General features: G+C 40.7%; 2 protein-coding genes across 3 annotated transcripts in view; one reads left to right on the top strand and one right to left on the bottom strand.

The window, feature by feature from the left end:
- Positions 1-14,571, bottom strand: part of LOC109463769 (retinoblastoma-associated protein-like) — a 78,626-nt gene that overhangs the window by 52,357 nt on the left and 11,698 nt on the right. For both annotated transcript variants that reach the window (XM_019760625.1, XM_019760626.1), the window contains exons 9-15: positions 13,589-13,713; positions 11,720-11,791; positions 10,699-10,808; positions 10,078-10,137; positions 9,623-9,710; positions 8,481-8,597; positions 6,025-6,081 (exon numbers count right to left, since the gene is read on the bottom strand). In XM_019760625.1, coding sequence (XP_019616184.1) covers positions 6,025-6,081; positions 8,481-8,597; positions 9,623-9,710; positions 10,078-10,137; positions 10,699-10,808; positions 11,720-11,791; positions 13,589-13,713 — 629 coding nt within the window. The remainder of the gene's footprint in view (positions 1-6,024; positions 6,082-8,480; positions 8,598-9,622; positions 9,711-10,077; positions 10,138-10,698; positions 10,809-11,719; positions 11,792-13,588; positions 13,714-14,571) is intronic.
- Positions 1,148-3,760, top strand: LOC109463793 (adenosine receptor A2b-like). Its single transcript, XM_019760658.1, has one exon. The coding sequence runs from the start codon at positions 2,118-2,120 to the stop codon at positions 3,471-3,473; it is 1,356 nt and encodes a 451-aa protein (XP_019616217.1). The 5' UTR covers positions 1,148-2,117; the 3' UTR covers positions 3,474-3,760.

Below are 14,571 nucleotides of genomic sequence, written 5' to 3'. Positions count from 1 at the left end.
TGTTATTGACCAGACATGATTTAGAGTTACCTTTAAGTTTATGACTGCATACATGACTTTGTAATGGTCTTCTTGCTAAGCTTGATGTTTTTGCCGCTTGGATATTTTTGATATGATCCCCTTTCAATTTGGATGAAAGTTTCTTTTTTTTTTCTTAATATGGGTAACACAGAAGTTTCGTGACTCTTCTTCATGTATAGGGAAATTAATGATCTTATCACATTGTTACAATTGCCAATATTAAGTCTACATGATGCAGCTTACATGTACATTGTATAACAGTTATTCTTGGCTAGAAATATTTGCAGAGAAAAAATGCAATGGAAGAATGTGTTGACAACCTGAAACTTTGTACTACTGTGACAGTACTGTAAAATGAATGTACCTTTGCAGTGATTTTATTTTGTGGTAGGAGGGAATAGGAGGTTCTATGGTGTTTTAAATTTGTGGATGAAACAATTCTGTTATAATTATATACGGTAGTACAGTACTTAGTACTACAATGTAGTAATGCACTCAGTCTGTATTCACATCTTTGCCGCAAGAACTGTGAGTTCAAGACAGATCCAACTACCAGTATTGCAAAAATTTCAAAACATACAGTTACATGTAGTGTACATGCAACCACGGCATGTACGTGAGCGTGTTATAATGCCTGCATGATAGAGGACTTAGTGAGTACCAGTAGCCTGGTCTATGCTGAATCAGATAATCCAACAGGAAATCCTTTGATCCAGTCCATAATCACATAATCTTTATCCCTCTTTGATAACCTGTCACAAATCCACATGTACTAACTTCAACTTCTTTACCACAATGTCCTCTATGTACTGAACTGAATTATTAGATCATAGTGAGTTACATGTAGTTTAAAAAGAGTTTGAATGAAATGTAGAACAAGGAAATGTTACTCATTTCCTTGTACATTGTACATTATGAAAATAAAATGCAAGATAACCTCATAACAAGAATGACACCCACCTAGAATATGATACATGAATAGGATGTATTTAATATCCATAATGGGTAATAAGGACCATATTCTATCACACTTTCAATTTTTCACTCACATACTGTGGTTTCTGTGAAACTTTTTGTCCTCTAAAACTAAAATGTCCTCTTCTTTGTTTTGTCTGTTAGGTGGTTGCCATGGTAACAGCAGCTGCCACGCCCATCCCTTTACCAAGCTGGTAGACAAGGCATGGAGGGATAGCAAAAGAAGCTCACTGATTGGTCAACAGTAACCAGCTTTTAACAGACGAAGGGATTTGATGTTGTTCTCATTCTAACTGATCTCACTTTGGCAACGACTTCTATCAACAATTCAAGAAAGGATGTGCCATTGTAGACAGCCAGAAAAGATTGATTCCATTGGTTTATCTTGAGAGGAGGCAGCTTGTTGTTTGGCAGCCCTTCTCTGTAGACACCTTCTTGACGCACCACCTGTCAGATTTTATCCCCTCCACTGCAAACATTTGGACAGGGGCGGTCAGGATGCCAGATAAATGACATGCCACTACAGACAACGTACACCACCGAGAGCATCCTGGGTTTTAAATCAGTACCTCTGCAGAAAGGAGATGCAACCGAAAACAAACTATCAATATTGAAGTCTGGATGACAGTATATTGTAGTCGTGGGATACAGTGTATTTTCAGTACACCAACAACAGAAGTGTTTCAGCATCATTTGTCACACACCTCAAACTAACAGTACCTTCAATTTATCCTTAAGTGGTAGAAAAAAAGTCTGACATCGCATAATTACTTGAAAATACAGCAAGAGAGTGTCCAGGCCTCTCCCCTCACCATCCCCACAGGAAGTGCAACGACCTACAGGTCAACCAAGGCTACTCTCTCTAAATGGGCCGGTGTCCCCGAGAGGACCTAATTGCTTCCACTGGGAGAGCACACATCAAAGCTGCGTAGGTGGTGATGACGAAGATTCTTGTCTTTATGATGGATGGAAAAGATTGACGTAAACCTGGGTCACATCCGGAAGCAACGTTCAAGCAGGCTTAAAGGATAAATTGCGGCAACATTGACTTCTGGGAGTTGGACTTCTAGTTTCAGAGGGCTTGAACAGAGATACTGACAGGAATACAGAGCTGACAATAAATGCGGGAAGTGTTTGTGGGGACCTCGGATTGGAGGACAGTCAGAAGCAAAGGAGGACTGAAAGGCATCAATTTGAAAGCGTCGGAAATCAACAGTTTGCAACGGATGCAAAATCGTACCATGGAAGGTAACGTAACAGGACGCAATTCAACAAACGAATTGTCTACTATTGCTATTGTAAATATAACTGTTGAAATTATCATTGCTGTTGCTGCTGTTACGGGGAACAGTTTCGTCTGCCTCGCTGTCTATAAGAATCGGCGCCTGCGCGGAACCACTAACTACTTTATCGTATCGCTGGCCGTAGCCGACATCTGCGTGGGACTCCTCGGAATTCCGTTTGCGATCGTGACGTACCTGGGATTCCCGCATAATTTCCATGGATGCCTGATGATGCTTTCTTTCATCATCATCACCACGCAGAGCTCCATCTTTAGCCTCCTTGCCATTGCGGTGGATCGCTACGTTGCGATAATGAACCCATTACGGTACGAGTACCTTATGACGACGCGAACTGCCCGCTGGGCTATCGCTTTGACATGGGCACTGTCACTCCTTATCGGCATGGTCCCCCTTATGGGCTGGAACCTGGGACCATCACAAAACGGATGTGCATTCACAGCTGTCATCGACTTTGACTACTTTGTCTACTTTAATTTCTTCGGCTGCGTGCTGACCCCACTGCTAATAATGGGCTTCATCTATTCCACTATCTTCTGGTCGGTACGAAAACAGCTGCGATCGATCAAGAGTACCGACATAACGACTTCCGCCATCGAGAAGAAAAAGAAGTATTTTAAGAAAGAGGTAAAGGCTGCGAAGTCGTTGGCTATTATAGTTGGACTCTTTGCGGTGTGCTGGCTGCCGCTGCACACATTAAACTGTATCGATCACCTCTGCAGGGAGGCGTGCCCGTATCCGTACGAACTCCTCATGACCGCCATTCTTCTCTCTCACGCCAACTCCGCGGTGAATCCCGTCATCTACGCCTTTCGGAACCGCGACTACCGCAACACCTTCAAGAGCCTCGTGCAATCCTGTTTCTTTTGCTGCCCGTGGACGGAGACCGTGTTCAACCTGTCCGACCAATCAGTCTCCGAATCCCGACACAACCAGATTCAACTGAACGCCTTCAATCGCTCACAGATGAACCTGATACACGGGGCGCTCTCACAATCACAACCAGCTGTCAATCAACTCAGCTCACGGTCCCCGTCCAGACTTAGCGTAGTACAAGAACCCACGGAGAATGTCAATCACGAAAATAGCATGGTGGGTAAAATCCTAAAAGCGCGCCAGTCTGACCTAAGTTTGACCTCAATAACTACAAATCAAATCAATGAACTGGAATGTTAACCTCCAGCCTGCTACAACTGCCCCCATCTCTGCTGTCCTGTGCTGATGTTCCAGACATCTAGCAGGACAAGGGTTATCACTTAGCATAAGCCAGGATGCAGGTTGTGCTATCATTGTACTGTAAATGGTGAAACTTTCTTGATGTTTTTTTTATTATTTCTGACATTTTCACAGCAATATTTCCACCATGGCACTGCAAAATACATTGATGTCTGCCTTGTATAATTACTGTCCTGCAGATTGTGTTTCAACATCAAATTTGAAGAAAGTTTGAAACCATCCTTTCCCTCCTACTACTATAAAGTTTTATTACTTACAGTATATTTTACATGCAAGACAGCCAGTGCCCCCCTCCCCACATTCCTGTATCTCTGTGTACAAAATCTATCATCTATCCATTTGTAAGATAAAAACAAGTGTTAAACTCTTGTTGAAAACTTGGCACAAAGAACACTGGCAAAACAACTTCTAGCAAATTCCTAAACATTTCCAGACTTTGGACTTTTCAGGGACATGAAGTTTAGATTTCAGAAAGTTTGGGTTGTGTCTACAAACTAAATGTTTTTGTTGCATGAGACAAAATGTTAAAAGCTGTTGCTTGTACTTTTTATAAGTTTATAAGTTACAATGATATTTTTTGTATGAAAAGTTAGTCAACATTATATTATAAGCAGAGTCTGATGCTAAGAGATGAACTTATTTGTAACATACTTGAATGTAATCTAGAAATGGCAGCTACTTGTTTTTTAACTTTTTTTACTTTTTTTCATAAGTACTTAAACCCCTGCTTTTCAGACAACAAGTTAAAAATTTTGTTCTTTTGGTGTCTCTTACAATGTATTTCGCTTGCCTGTAAAATCTGTCAAACTTTTAATTATTTATTCTTTCAAAAATTAGACATTTAAGTTAGAATACATTGTACCAGAAATGATCCCCTCTTTCATGATATCTGGAATATCCTACTAACTAATGACAAAAAAAAATATCTTCTTAATTGTGATAGAAATATGAAGGAAGAACCCAAGAAGGCATGGCAGAATTTTCTATCCTATAATTGTTTAATTTGTGTGCCTGATTTGTTGATTAAGAAAGTATGTAAACAAATAGGAAGCCATTGCCTGTATTTTATCTAGATGTTTATGTAAACATTAAGTTACTATCATTTTTGTATAAACAGTTGAACAACATTATATAGAGGAAACAGTTACGTACTTTGTTACAAAACTATGATGTACATTTCTCTTCACAAAATTGTTCTATGAAGATATAGTCTTGATTCAGAACAAAACACACAAAGTGATAATATTACGTGTTACGTGTTCCAGACATGCATGTACATGTACCATGTTTAATGTGAACCTGTGTAAAAGTAGATTAAGATCGCTTTTATCAAGTGTCTGAAATGTTGGTATAGTAAATATTTGTATGAGTGTGGGAGTCGGAGAGCCAAGTGTTTGAGAAACTGCTGCATTAAAGCTACTCAGAACCTTCATATAAACAGCATGTTGTGACGTGTCTGGCTTTATTCTTGTGGAAATGCATGTGTTATGTTTATACATTTTGTAATTGTTTATCTACCTATTGAGATTTATCAGAATTGTGGAAGGATTGACAGAATTGGTGACTACAGGGTGTTTTTAAGATGTCAACCCAGAGACCAGACTGTAATGTTTCAACCACTCACACTGGGAAGGATCCATACTCTTTATTATATTTTTAAATATAACAAGGGAAATCGTAGATTTCAAACCTCCGGGTTTTTTTGTGTTCTATTGGTTTAGGTTATTTGTTTGTGTGTAGTATGAAAGTTATGTGCGTAATATGTTTGTATGTGTTTGATGGCTACTGACGGTTGGTTCGGTATGGACTGTTGATTAACGTGTCTCACAGTCTGACAGCCTGCACCGTCACCCGCGCCATTACCCCCGCCGTCATCCCGCGCCGTCATTGCTGCGCCGTCACCCAAAATTTTTATCGGAACCAGACACCCCTCTGTTTGACCCCTTTTGAATGCTAAGACCCAAAACTGCAACCGCCCCATTCCTTAACAACATGGTAATTACCATTTTCAGCATGGCGGGGGTGTCCGGAGCACTTAAAAACCTTTTATTTCGACGCCCATAAACACATATGCAATTAAACAAAAACGTTCTGCATCATCCGCAGCCCAATAGCAATACGTATACCGAACCACAGACAAATCCGTCCAGCCGATCGCGAGAAACAGCTGCTGACAGAAATGTTTTGAACCATAGTAAAACCTCCTCGCGGAAGGATATCTCCTTCCCCGGAGGTAATAAAGAGTATGGATCCTTCCCATACTCTGATACCTCATCTCATTTCTCAGTACGTTTTCTTGAAAAAAACATTTCTGGTCATTTCTAACCCCTTTCATGTTTCTTAGTCCATCTCTAAGCAATAATGAGGCCTTTATGTATACAGTACAAAATGTACTTCAACTGCAACCACTAAGTTACAGTTGGACAGTACAAAAGAGACACCTAGTGACCACAATACAAACTGCAGGGTTGAGGTGGAAAGTTGGACCTACCATTTTCAGCATGGCTTCCATGACTCTGTAGTACATCCTGATGGCCAGGTGGCATCTCTACAACACAAGAACAAGTAAAAACAACAAATCATTGCCACAGAATAGTTTATGGGGGATTTAAACTCCAATGTAAGAGTAGGGAACAGTGTTCTAACCAGTGTTCGTCTTTCCAATTTGACAGAATTTTAGGGCTTATAACAGAAAAAATTTGCCCAATTCATCATCTTTGATGTTCATCATCTTTGATGGACAAAAATCAGCACGTAAAGATATGGACAAAGATGTCATTAAATTAGCTTAGTATAGCAGCAAGGTTGCCCCTCAAAATGCATACAAGTCATGTAACATTCAAAGGGTCAAGATTTATAAATTTACCTGCTGGAACCCCCCTAGGATTCCAGTGTTCAGCATTAGACATGGTATTACATAACACTTAAGTGAACTGACAGAAAAAACATGGGGCTGGTAGAACACTGGTCAGTTATTTGGGGACGGGACAAACATTAAAGCCGACTAACTCAATAACAATTTGCTTCTGAACATGTGTGAAATAAAATTTCGGCATCTTCCACCCCCGTGGTCGCCCTAGGAGGAAATGGTTTGACAGCAAAAGGGAGGACCTCCACCACCTGAACTTGGACAAGATCAACCCACAGGACAGATTAGGGCTGCGTACCTAAACGTAACATCAGGTACAGGTACAGGTACTGGTACAGAGGTTTAGGTACAGGTCCGGACCTGTACCTGTACCTGAACAATTTGACAAATTAACACGTGTTCTTCACTTTTTCAATCATGACACAGAAACAATAATAAAGTGTTGGAGGGAAGGGAAAATGACTGACCTCTGACCTGATTTGAGTTTGTTGACCAATCACAATCCTGGATCAGCCACACTCTCGCGATGTCTCATGAGACTGAGGATCTCAAATCAATCGATGGTGTTTACGTCTTTTCTAGTGCTAATTTTTCGTCTTTGTGGTAGGATTTATCTATCTTTAGTCATATACATGGTGTAAACTAGCTATTTCGGTATATACTCGTTACTTCATGATCCGGTATTTTGGACCTGTACCGAAACGATTTTTACGGTATTGGACCGGTACAGTGTACCGGTCCGCAGCCCTAGGACAGATACAAGTAGCGAGCTGCCATCAAGCCCCAGTTGTACAGTGCAAGCACATCTAACCCTCGGAAGACGGGGAACAACAGATGATAAACCGGACAGTGTGTGTGTAGGGCAGACAGTACTATTAGATTTGCCCATAGGAACACATGCTTAAATACACTATTAGAAGTCCTCATGAAAGTACTTGCCCATACTTCAATCTCAAAAATTTTTCTGCACCAGGTAGCAACAAGGGTCTGATTCACAAATATAAAAAGGAAACAGGGGGTTGACCATCTCAAATTCCCGCCACAGCTGATGATAGTAACAAAACCTCAACTTTGACCTACATTTTCCATGGTATCTATCCGCCTGGCCAGACAAGTCCTAACCACTCACATCTCTCACTACACCCACTTAACTGGTGAAATAAACAAAACTTGACCAATGTAGGAAAGTTTAGACCCTACCTGTGCCTTCCAGTAGCCTGGGTACCATCCCCAGTAGTATATTCGCAAACTCTATAACTGGGTCTGGACTTGAACACATATGTAGCGTCTGGAGTCTAAATATTCGTTCAGATTTTGAACGAGCGCGCTGATTGGTCCTACTCGTCTAAGCCCTTTTTTGGGTGTGTACATATTAGGTAAGGGCTGTTCGGATGTCCGAACTGCGACGTTAGCGTCCGTTCGAACGTCCGAACGCCTTATCATCAACATGTCCGACGGCGAACCGAACGCTAAAGCGCACATGATATAGCCGTAGTCAGTCTTTCCGTGATAAATCATCAACATGGCTGACGCACAAGCCGCTCAGCTCACGGAGGTTGATGTTGACCTCGCAATCACGTCCGTTTTGGACGATTTAGACGGAATATCGTCGATCAAAAATGAGCAAAAAGATGCATTGAATAATTTTGTTCGTGATGTTTTGGGCGTCCTACCGGTAAAAAAAGAACGCACCGAGAAAAGGAATACTCGCGCGAAGATCTGTGTTTACAAAACAACAAACATCACTTGAATAATGCAGGTGCGCCATTGGCTGTCGCCTCTGAGGCTCAGCCAATCAAATGAAGCCCCGCTGCTCGGGCTAGCTCATTACGTGACGTCATGACCAATCGTTTTATATGTCTTCAAGTCCAGACCCAGTTATAGAGTTTGCGAATATACTACTGGGGATGGTACCCAGGCTAGCCTTCCAGCCCAAAAATCTCCAAAATGGACCAAAACTTTCAAGAGAAAAAAGGATTTTCAAAGGTATTAACTAGGCACTACAATCATGTTCCCATTTTGAGGCCTCTACTGCTCAATGCAAATGTGGTGTCTGCCCTGTAAGTGTGTATCATCACCTGCTCAGCGATGTCCCTGTAGTTATCACCTGTCGCCTGTAGGAAGCGGGAAACGAAGGCTGTCTTCAGGGCGGAGACTCTCTGCAGGATGCCCTCAGTGGGGTCTGTGGAACAGTTCTGTGGAGGGAAAGTGAAGCTCAAATTTACTTATTTATTTACTGAATTTTCAGACAGCTGAGTGGCCTATTCAACTCGACAAATTGATTTTCACTGGTGCCCAGACTACATGTACATAAAACATCAAAATCATCCATGGGGACACACCCAATTGAATTACAACTGATTCTTATAACTTACAGTTACTGATAAATACTCATAAGATTGACGTAACTCACTCCAGTATCAAACCATGGTTCATGTTTCATACAATGATTACAGAGTACACATTCCTGGTCACCTCAACCTACCACATGTACAAGCAGCGGTCGAAATACTTTTTTTCAGTGCTCTGCAATATTGCAGAAGAGTCAAAATTTTGTTCTGCAATTTGGAAAAACTTTCTGCAAAAACATACTGAAACATACTAATAAAAGACACACACAAAAAAAAACAGGTACTCAAGTAGCTGTATATAATTTTGGTGCTACCTAAAACGGTCAGACTATTACGTTTCTCATCAGTGACACTAAGAGACTGAAGGAGAACTGCAGGTTTATAAGCAAAAAGTATTGATTGATATGCAAATTAGTGTGAAGACAAATTTTTGGAAGTCCAAAGGGAAACAAAAGATAGACAAGTCAAGACAAGGATGATGCAAATTAGTGAAGAAGCTCCTGTTGTTTCAGAACAGGAGCTCAAGTGTTGTCTGTCCTTGATAGGACCTGAGAGTGCTAGTTTGCTAAATTGAAAACTATTGAATCTGGAGTCTATTTTTCCTTCTGCAAAATTGCAGATTGTATAAATTTTTCTTCTGCAATCTTGAAAATCTATCTGCATATTGCAGACTGCAGACAGGTATTTCGAACACTGACAAGGCATACTACACGTACATGTAGGTCAGAACACTGTCAATCAACTGAAATCCATCTCTGCCCACTCACTTTCATACGCTTGTATGACTTAACTCACTTGATGATCCTTCTAACTCTGGAGCCCAAACATACACACTTCCCTAAACCAGCACTGCCCAAAACAATACTTACATTGAAGTAAGTTTTCAGTGTAGAAGAAGGTTCGTCCTGAGCTGAGTTCAGGATGTTCTTGAGCTGCTGGACTGTTGTCATGGCAGTTCTGTTGTCATAGAAATGTAAAACATCACATTTTAACAACACGGTAACATAAAAAAATTACTGCTGAATAAACAAACCAAGACTACAGTCAGCATACAATTATTATCAATAAGACCATCCTTTATGTATCACAAGATGTTTAAAGCTGGTGTGTTACGCCGAAAGGCTATACACTTTACAGATACAGAAAGCTACATGCCCTAAATATACACAAAGTCATCATCTTCTTTTTCATCTTGGCAGACAAAGTAGGGAATGATCATACATGTAGAGCGCTCTTCGAATACACAATTACACGTAACTTGCTACCATATTGTCTCAAATGACCTTGAACTTCTTCATCCAACAAAGAAGATGTCTTGACTCACCTGACAGGTGTACAGAGAGGGTCTGTCTGTGAGGTATGAGGGATCCCACTGGCTTCATCACTATACAAACAGCAAATCAGAGGTTTCAGAGTAATACAACGTATGGTAGGTTTGGGGATTTTCATGACCTTCAAATTCTCAGACCTTAATGGACATGTTTTGGATTTTCGTGAAAGTTTTGGAAATATGGAGAGCATTGTATTATTTCACTACTTCCTGAATCCTTCTATATACTTCCCAGGAACTCATACCACATACCCAATCAACTGTCGAAATCACTTCCCGACCAAGATTAAATTTGTTTGACCGTTGATTTTTTTATTGGAAAATAATGCACTATGTAAAAGTAAGACAGCAAAACACACAATTTTTTTAGGTTATTTGAGGTCACAGAGCTGACCAATTAGAGAAGAGTGATGATATCAGGTATCTGTCAATTTTGACCAATCAGGACACACCACCAATCAGTATACACTATGTGGGGTTATTTCAGGTCACAGATCTAGAACTGACCTATCAGAGGAAGAGGGTGACTGATATCAGATGTCTGTCAATTTTGACCAATCAGTATACACCATGTACTTTTTTTACATAACTTCAGGTCACAGATCTAGAACTGACCTATCAGAGGAGGGTGATATGAGATGTCTGTCGTGGTGAAGAAATGTTGTCTCATCTATGTCTCCCTCCAACAGGTACAAACTCCTGTACTCAGTCTCCAGCCAGGACAGCTGGAAAGAAATAAAGTGATTTAGGCCACACTGACTTAATTTTATGGATGACATCCTCCGAAGACCCCCAAAGTACATGTGCGTGCGAGCAGATGAAAAAAAATTCCGGCCAAAAATAAACATGCTACTAAACCACAGGAATACAAAGCTCAGGTATTGTGAATTTGCGGCAGTACATTGCGAAGTATACGACAAGCAGGCACATGCTGGCCTTTTGTGGAATTTATAAATCGGCACTTAACATATGTACTGAGTTCTTGAGTCGTGGAGTTTCGGTAGCCTGGGTGCCTGATCTTTTTCTTTTTTTTAGAACAGACGAAAATCAATGCGCACGCGGATGTCATCCATAAAATTAAGTCGGTGTGGCCTTACAAGAAATGAACAAGAAATCAGCCTGAGAGATTTCAAACTTCAAAGAAGTGATTTGGGTTGTATAAATGTATTGGAACTGTACTGTATTTTAAGAAAATGATGATCATGGGGAAATACCTGATTGAATTACATCATAGAATGTATCATTAGTTAATATACAAATGTACAATTGAATGACATAAGTTACTCCAGCATTACACCAAGATTTATGTTTCAGTACATACCAGGATTGTAGTGCATATTCCTAGCAACTTCATACTATATCTCACTAACCAAAGCATACTGGGCCAAACCTTGACAATCAACTGAAACTAAATCTCCACCCAGTCACTCCCAATACCTGCTTGATATACATGTACGATGCAAACTCCCCCTCAAGCAGTGCATGCTGCCCAAAACAATACATGTGTACTTCCTTGTAAGACTACAGTACTACAGGATTGTTTTAACAGCGAATCTAAAAACACTGTGAAAACCTGTGTTTTCTTCCTACTGTGGATATAAAAGTGAAGGGAATGTACAAAATTTAATGTACTTACCTCCGGTAGGCCTTCCTTCACAGGCAGGGTCTGGGTATAGCGTATCCAGCAGCTGTGGTACACCGACTCCACCTAGAGACAGACATGTGAACTTCAACTTTCCTTGATGCTTCTTTACTCCATGTTACTGACTGGCAACAGTCAGGATGAAATTCAACATGTAAAGTACACCATAGTATGGGATATTATGCCAAAGGATTGTGTGACATACTGTAAGTCTACAAATTTCCGCGGTATATTTAGATTCGCGGAATTCGGGGGGACCTTTGTACCGCAAATCTATTTCCCCGCAAATACGTTTTGCATAAGTGTGCCCCCCTCCCCACATGCATTCACGACGGACTTCGAGTTCAAGCGAAACACGCGATCCACAAATCACCGCAAATCAACTTTATTTTTAGCAGATGTACGTAGTTGACTACTGTATCAAAGCTACTAGTATTAAAGTTAAACTGTTATAAAAAAAATAGTATTATGAGAAACCGAATAGCGATAGCACTGGCCGTGTCAACCGCGTACCGCCCGACAAAAATCTTTGCGTGTAGAGCGCTGGTCATACCACTAAAATGTGGGCACATCTACAAATATTCTGGCGAAAAATATAAATTATAATTGTTGGTACCTGGGAAATGTTACTTGGTTCTCTTTTGCTGGAGTTTTTTCTTGCTTTGATGGGTATAAATGCTAGCGTAAACGTGGCTATAAGAAGGCGACCTTGGGACACTTCCGCATTCATCGAACGCCAAAATCTCACCGAATATGCCATAAATTGGCGTAGCAATACATGTTTTCCTGAAAGATTCTTTTCATTATGCATTTCTTCACTGCAGTGTGGTTGTGTAGTTGTGGAAAATAGCGCTTTAGCGCTATTTCCGAACGAAGAAAATTGTTTCACGCGCTTCAGTTTGAATGTGTATTACCGCCAGCACGACGCAACAACCAATCAGAGACGCGTAATGCGGACATGTGATGCAACATTTGCATACCGACAGAGCATGCAGGCAGCCTCGCGCAGTGCAGAAAACAATTTTTTTGCGCCGCGTTTTAGGAAATAAAAATGTCGGGACACAAACTTCTATTATTCTTAAAATGCATTTTACAAATTCTTTCTTGAATAGCCAAGGAGAAATCGCGAATCTAAAAATACCGCGGATTGTCCATTTTCCCGAAACCGCGAACTTTAGGCCCCGCGAATCTAAAGAGACTAACAGTAATCTAATCCAGTATTACATCATGGTTTATGTTTCATACCATGATTACACAGTACACATTCCTGGTGACCTCATACCACATCCTACCACCCAAAGCATACTGGGTCACAACCCTGTCAATCAACTAAGGCCTAGGAAAAATAAGCTGTGTTTCCTGTTTTCCGACCGACCCTAGAAAAACCTGCCAACCCTAGACTTTTTTTGGTGGACACCTGCAAGGGACATACATTTTTCAAGCTGATCAACTTTTACTAGCTCCATGATCTGACACCTGCGTGATGAAATAATGTACATTCGGTTTTCCAATGATATTGAAAATATAGTGTCCTGATGTAAGTTTTTCTTTGATAAACTGTATTCTATGGATGGATCATTGGAGATTGCCAAAGCCTAAGACAAAAGAAAAAAAAAGATAATCCCTACCTACTGACCCTAATTTTTTCAGGACTGAAACAGGAAACACAACATTTTTTTCTTAGGTCTAAAACCAAATCTAAGCTCAGGCCAACACACACACACATACTCAAAAACAAACTGAACCAAAGTTGCTTAAGACATTACTTCAAAAGCTAAGGCCAACATACACATAAACTCAAAAAGAAACTGAAGAAAAGTTGCTCAAAACAATACTTCTGTCCCGTAAGTATTCAACACTTACATCATCATAGCCACAGCCCATCTCTGTACACAGAACCTTCAGGATGGACCCCACCAGTACTGGAACTGTCCCAGAGTCTTCCTTATCCGGCAGCCCGTCTTCTAGATGTTCTAAGATCACGTCAGCTGGGACAACAACATAATCAAAGATTCTGTTTGCAGTAGCTGAATCTAAATCAAAGAAGTACTAAAGTCAGGAGGAGCGAGGAGGGTGTTAATTTTCAATAAACATCAATGAAGAGATGTTTTGCAGAACTCCACTTGAGCAATGTGTTTACTCTCCAAGCAGAGGTTTGGGTTTTGGGGGTATTTTTAGTGTGTTTTTAGGCTTTTTTTTTCAGGGTTTCTCTTTTGCACTGAATTTTTTTTCCCACCAAACCCAACCTCTGCCGGCATTCACCTCGGGGAGGGGCAAACCTATTAAAAGCTATTCAAAACAGGCGATAGTGCCCCTCCCCGGGAACCATCAAACTGTCATTAGGGATATCCATTTTATTGTGGTGGATTATCACACATCTAGCCAGTCAGAAAGGCATTCATTGGGCCACACGCCTCCTGCTGACTGTGCCTATTCATGCGTCTGGTTCACACCTCCTTGCAGAACGACTGAAATGTGTTGAAGTGATTAGGTTTATAGCCCATTGAAGCTTCCGACTGCCTGCAGAGGTTGGGTTTGGTGGGGAAAAAAATTCAGTGCAAAAGAGAACCCCCCCCCCCAAAAAAAAAGACTAAAAACACACTAAAAATAAATACCCCCAAAACCCAACCCTCTGCTTGGAGAGTACAATGTGTTAACAGTATCACTAGTACTACCCCCTATACATCTCCTAGCAAATTGTGAATATTATGGCATAAATGCTAAATAAATTGGCCAATTGTTGAAAAGATACCAAAGAACATCTTTGGTAGCTGTAAAGTACTTTTTCCCCTAAAAATTTACAAAAATTTGAGAGTGTAAAGAAACTGAAACCCTGTTGTTCTTGT

The sequence above is a fragment of the Branchiostoma belcheri genome, unplaced genomic scaffold, assembly GCF_001625305.1.
Source record: "Branchiostoma belcheri isolate BF01 breed outbred unplaced genomic scaffold, Haploidv18h27 scaffold13, whole genome shotgun sequence".
Taxonomy (NCBI): Eukaryota; Metazoa; Chordata; class Leptocardii; order Amphioxiformes; family Branchiostomatidae; genus Branchiostoma; species Branchiostoma belcheri.
This window is presented reverse-complemented; position numbering and strand designations above follow the sequence as displayed.

Bases quoted from the DNA above. Each gene is read 5' to 3' on its own strand.
- LOC109463793 (XM_019760658.1), top strand. From the start codon at position 2,118: ATGCGGGAAGTGTTTGTGGGGACCTCGGATTGGAGGACAGTCAGAAGC.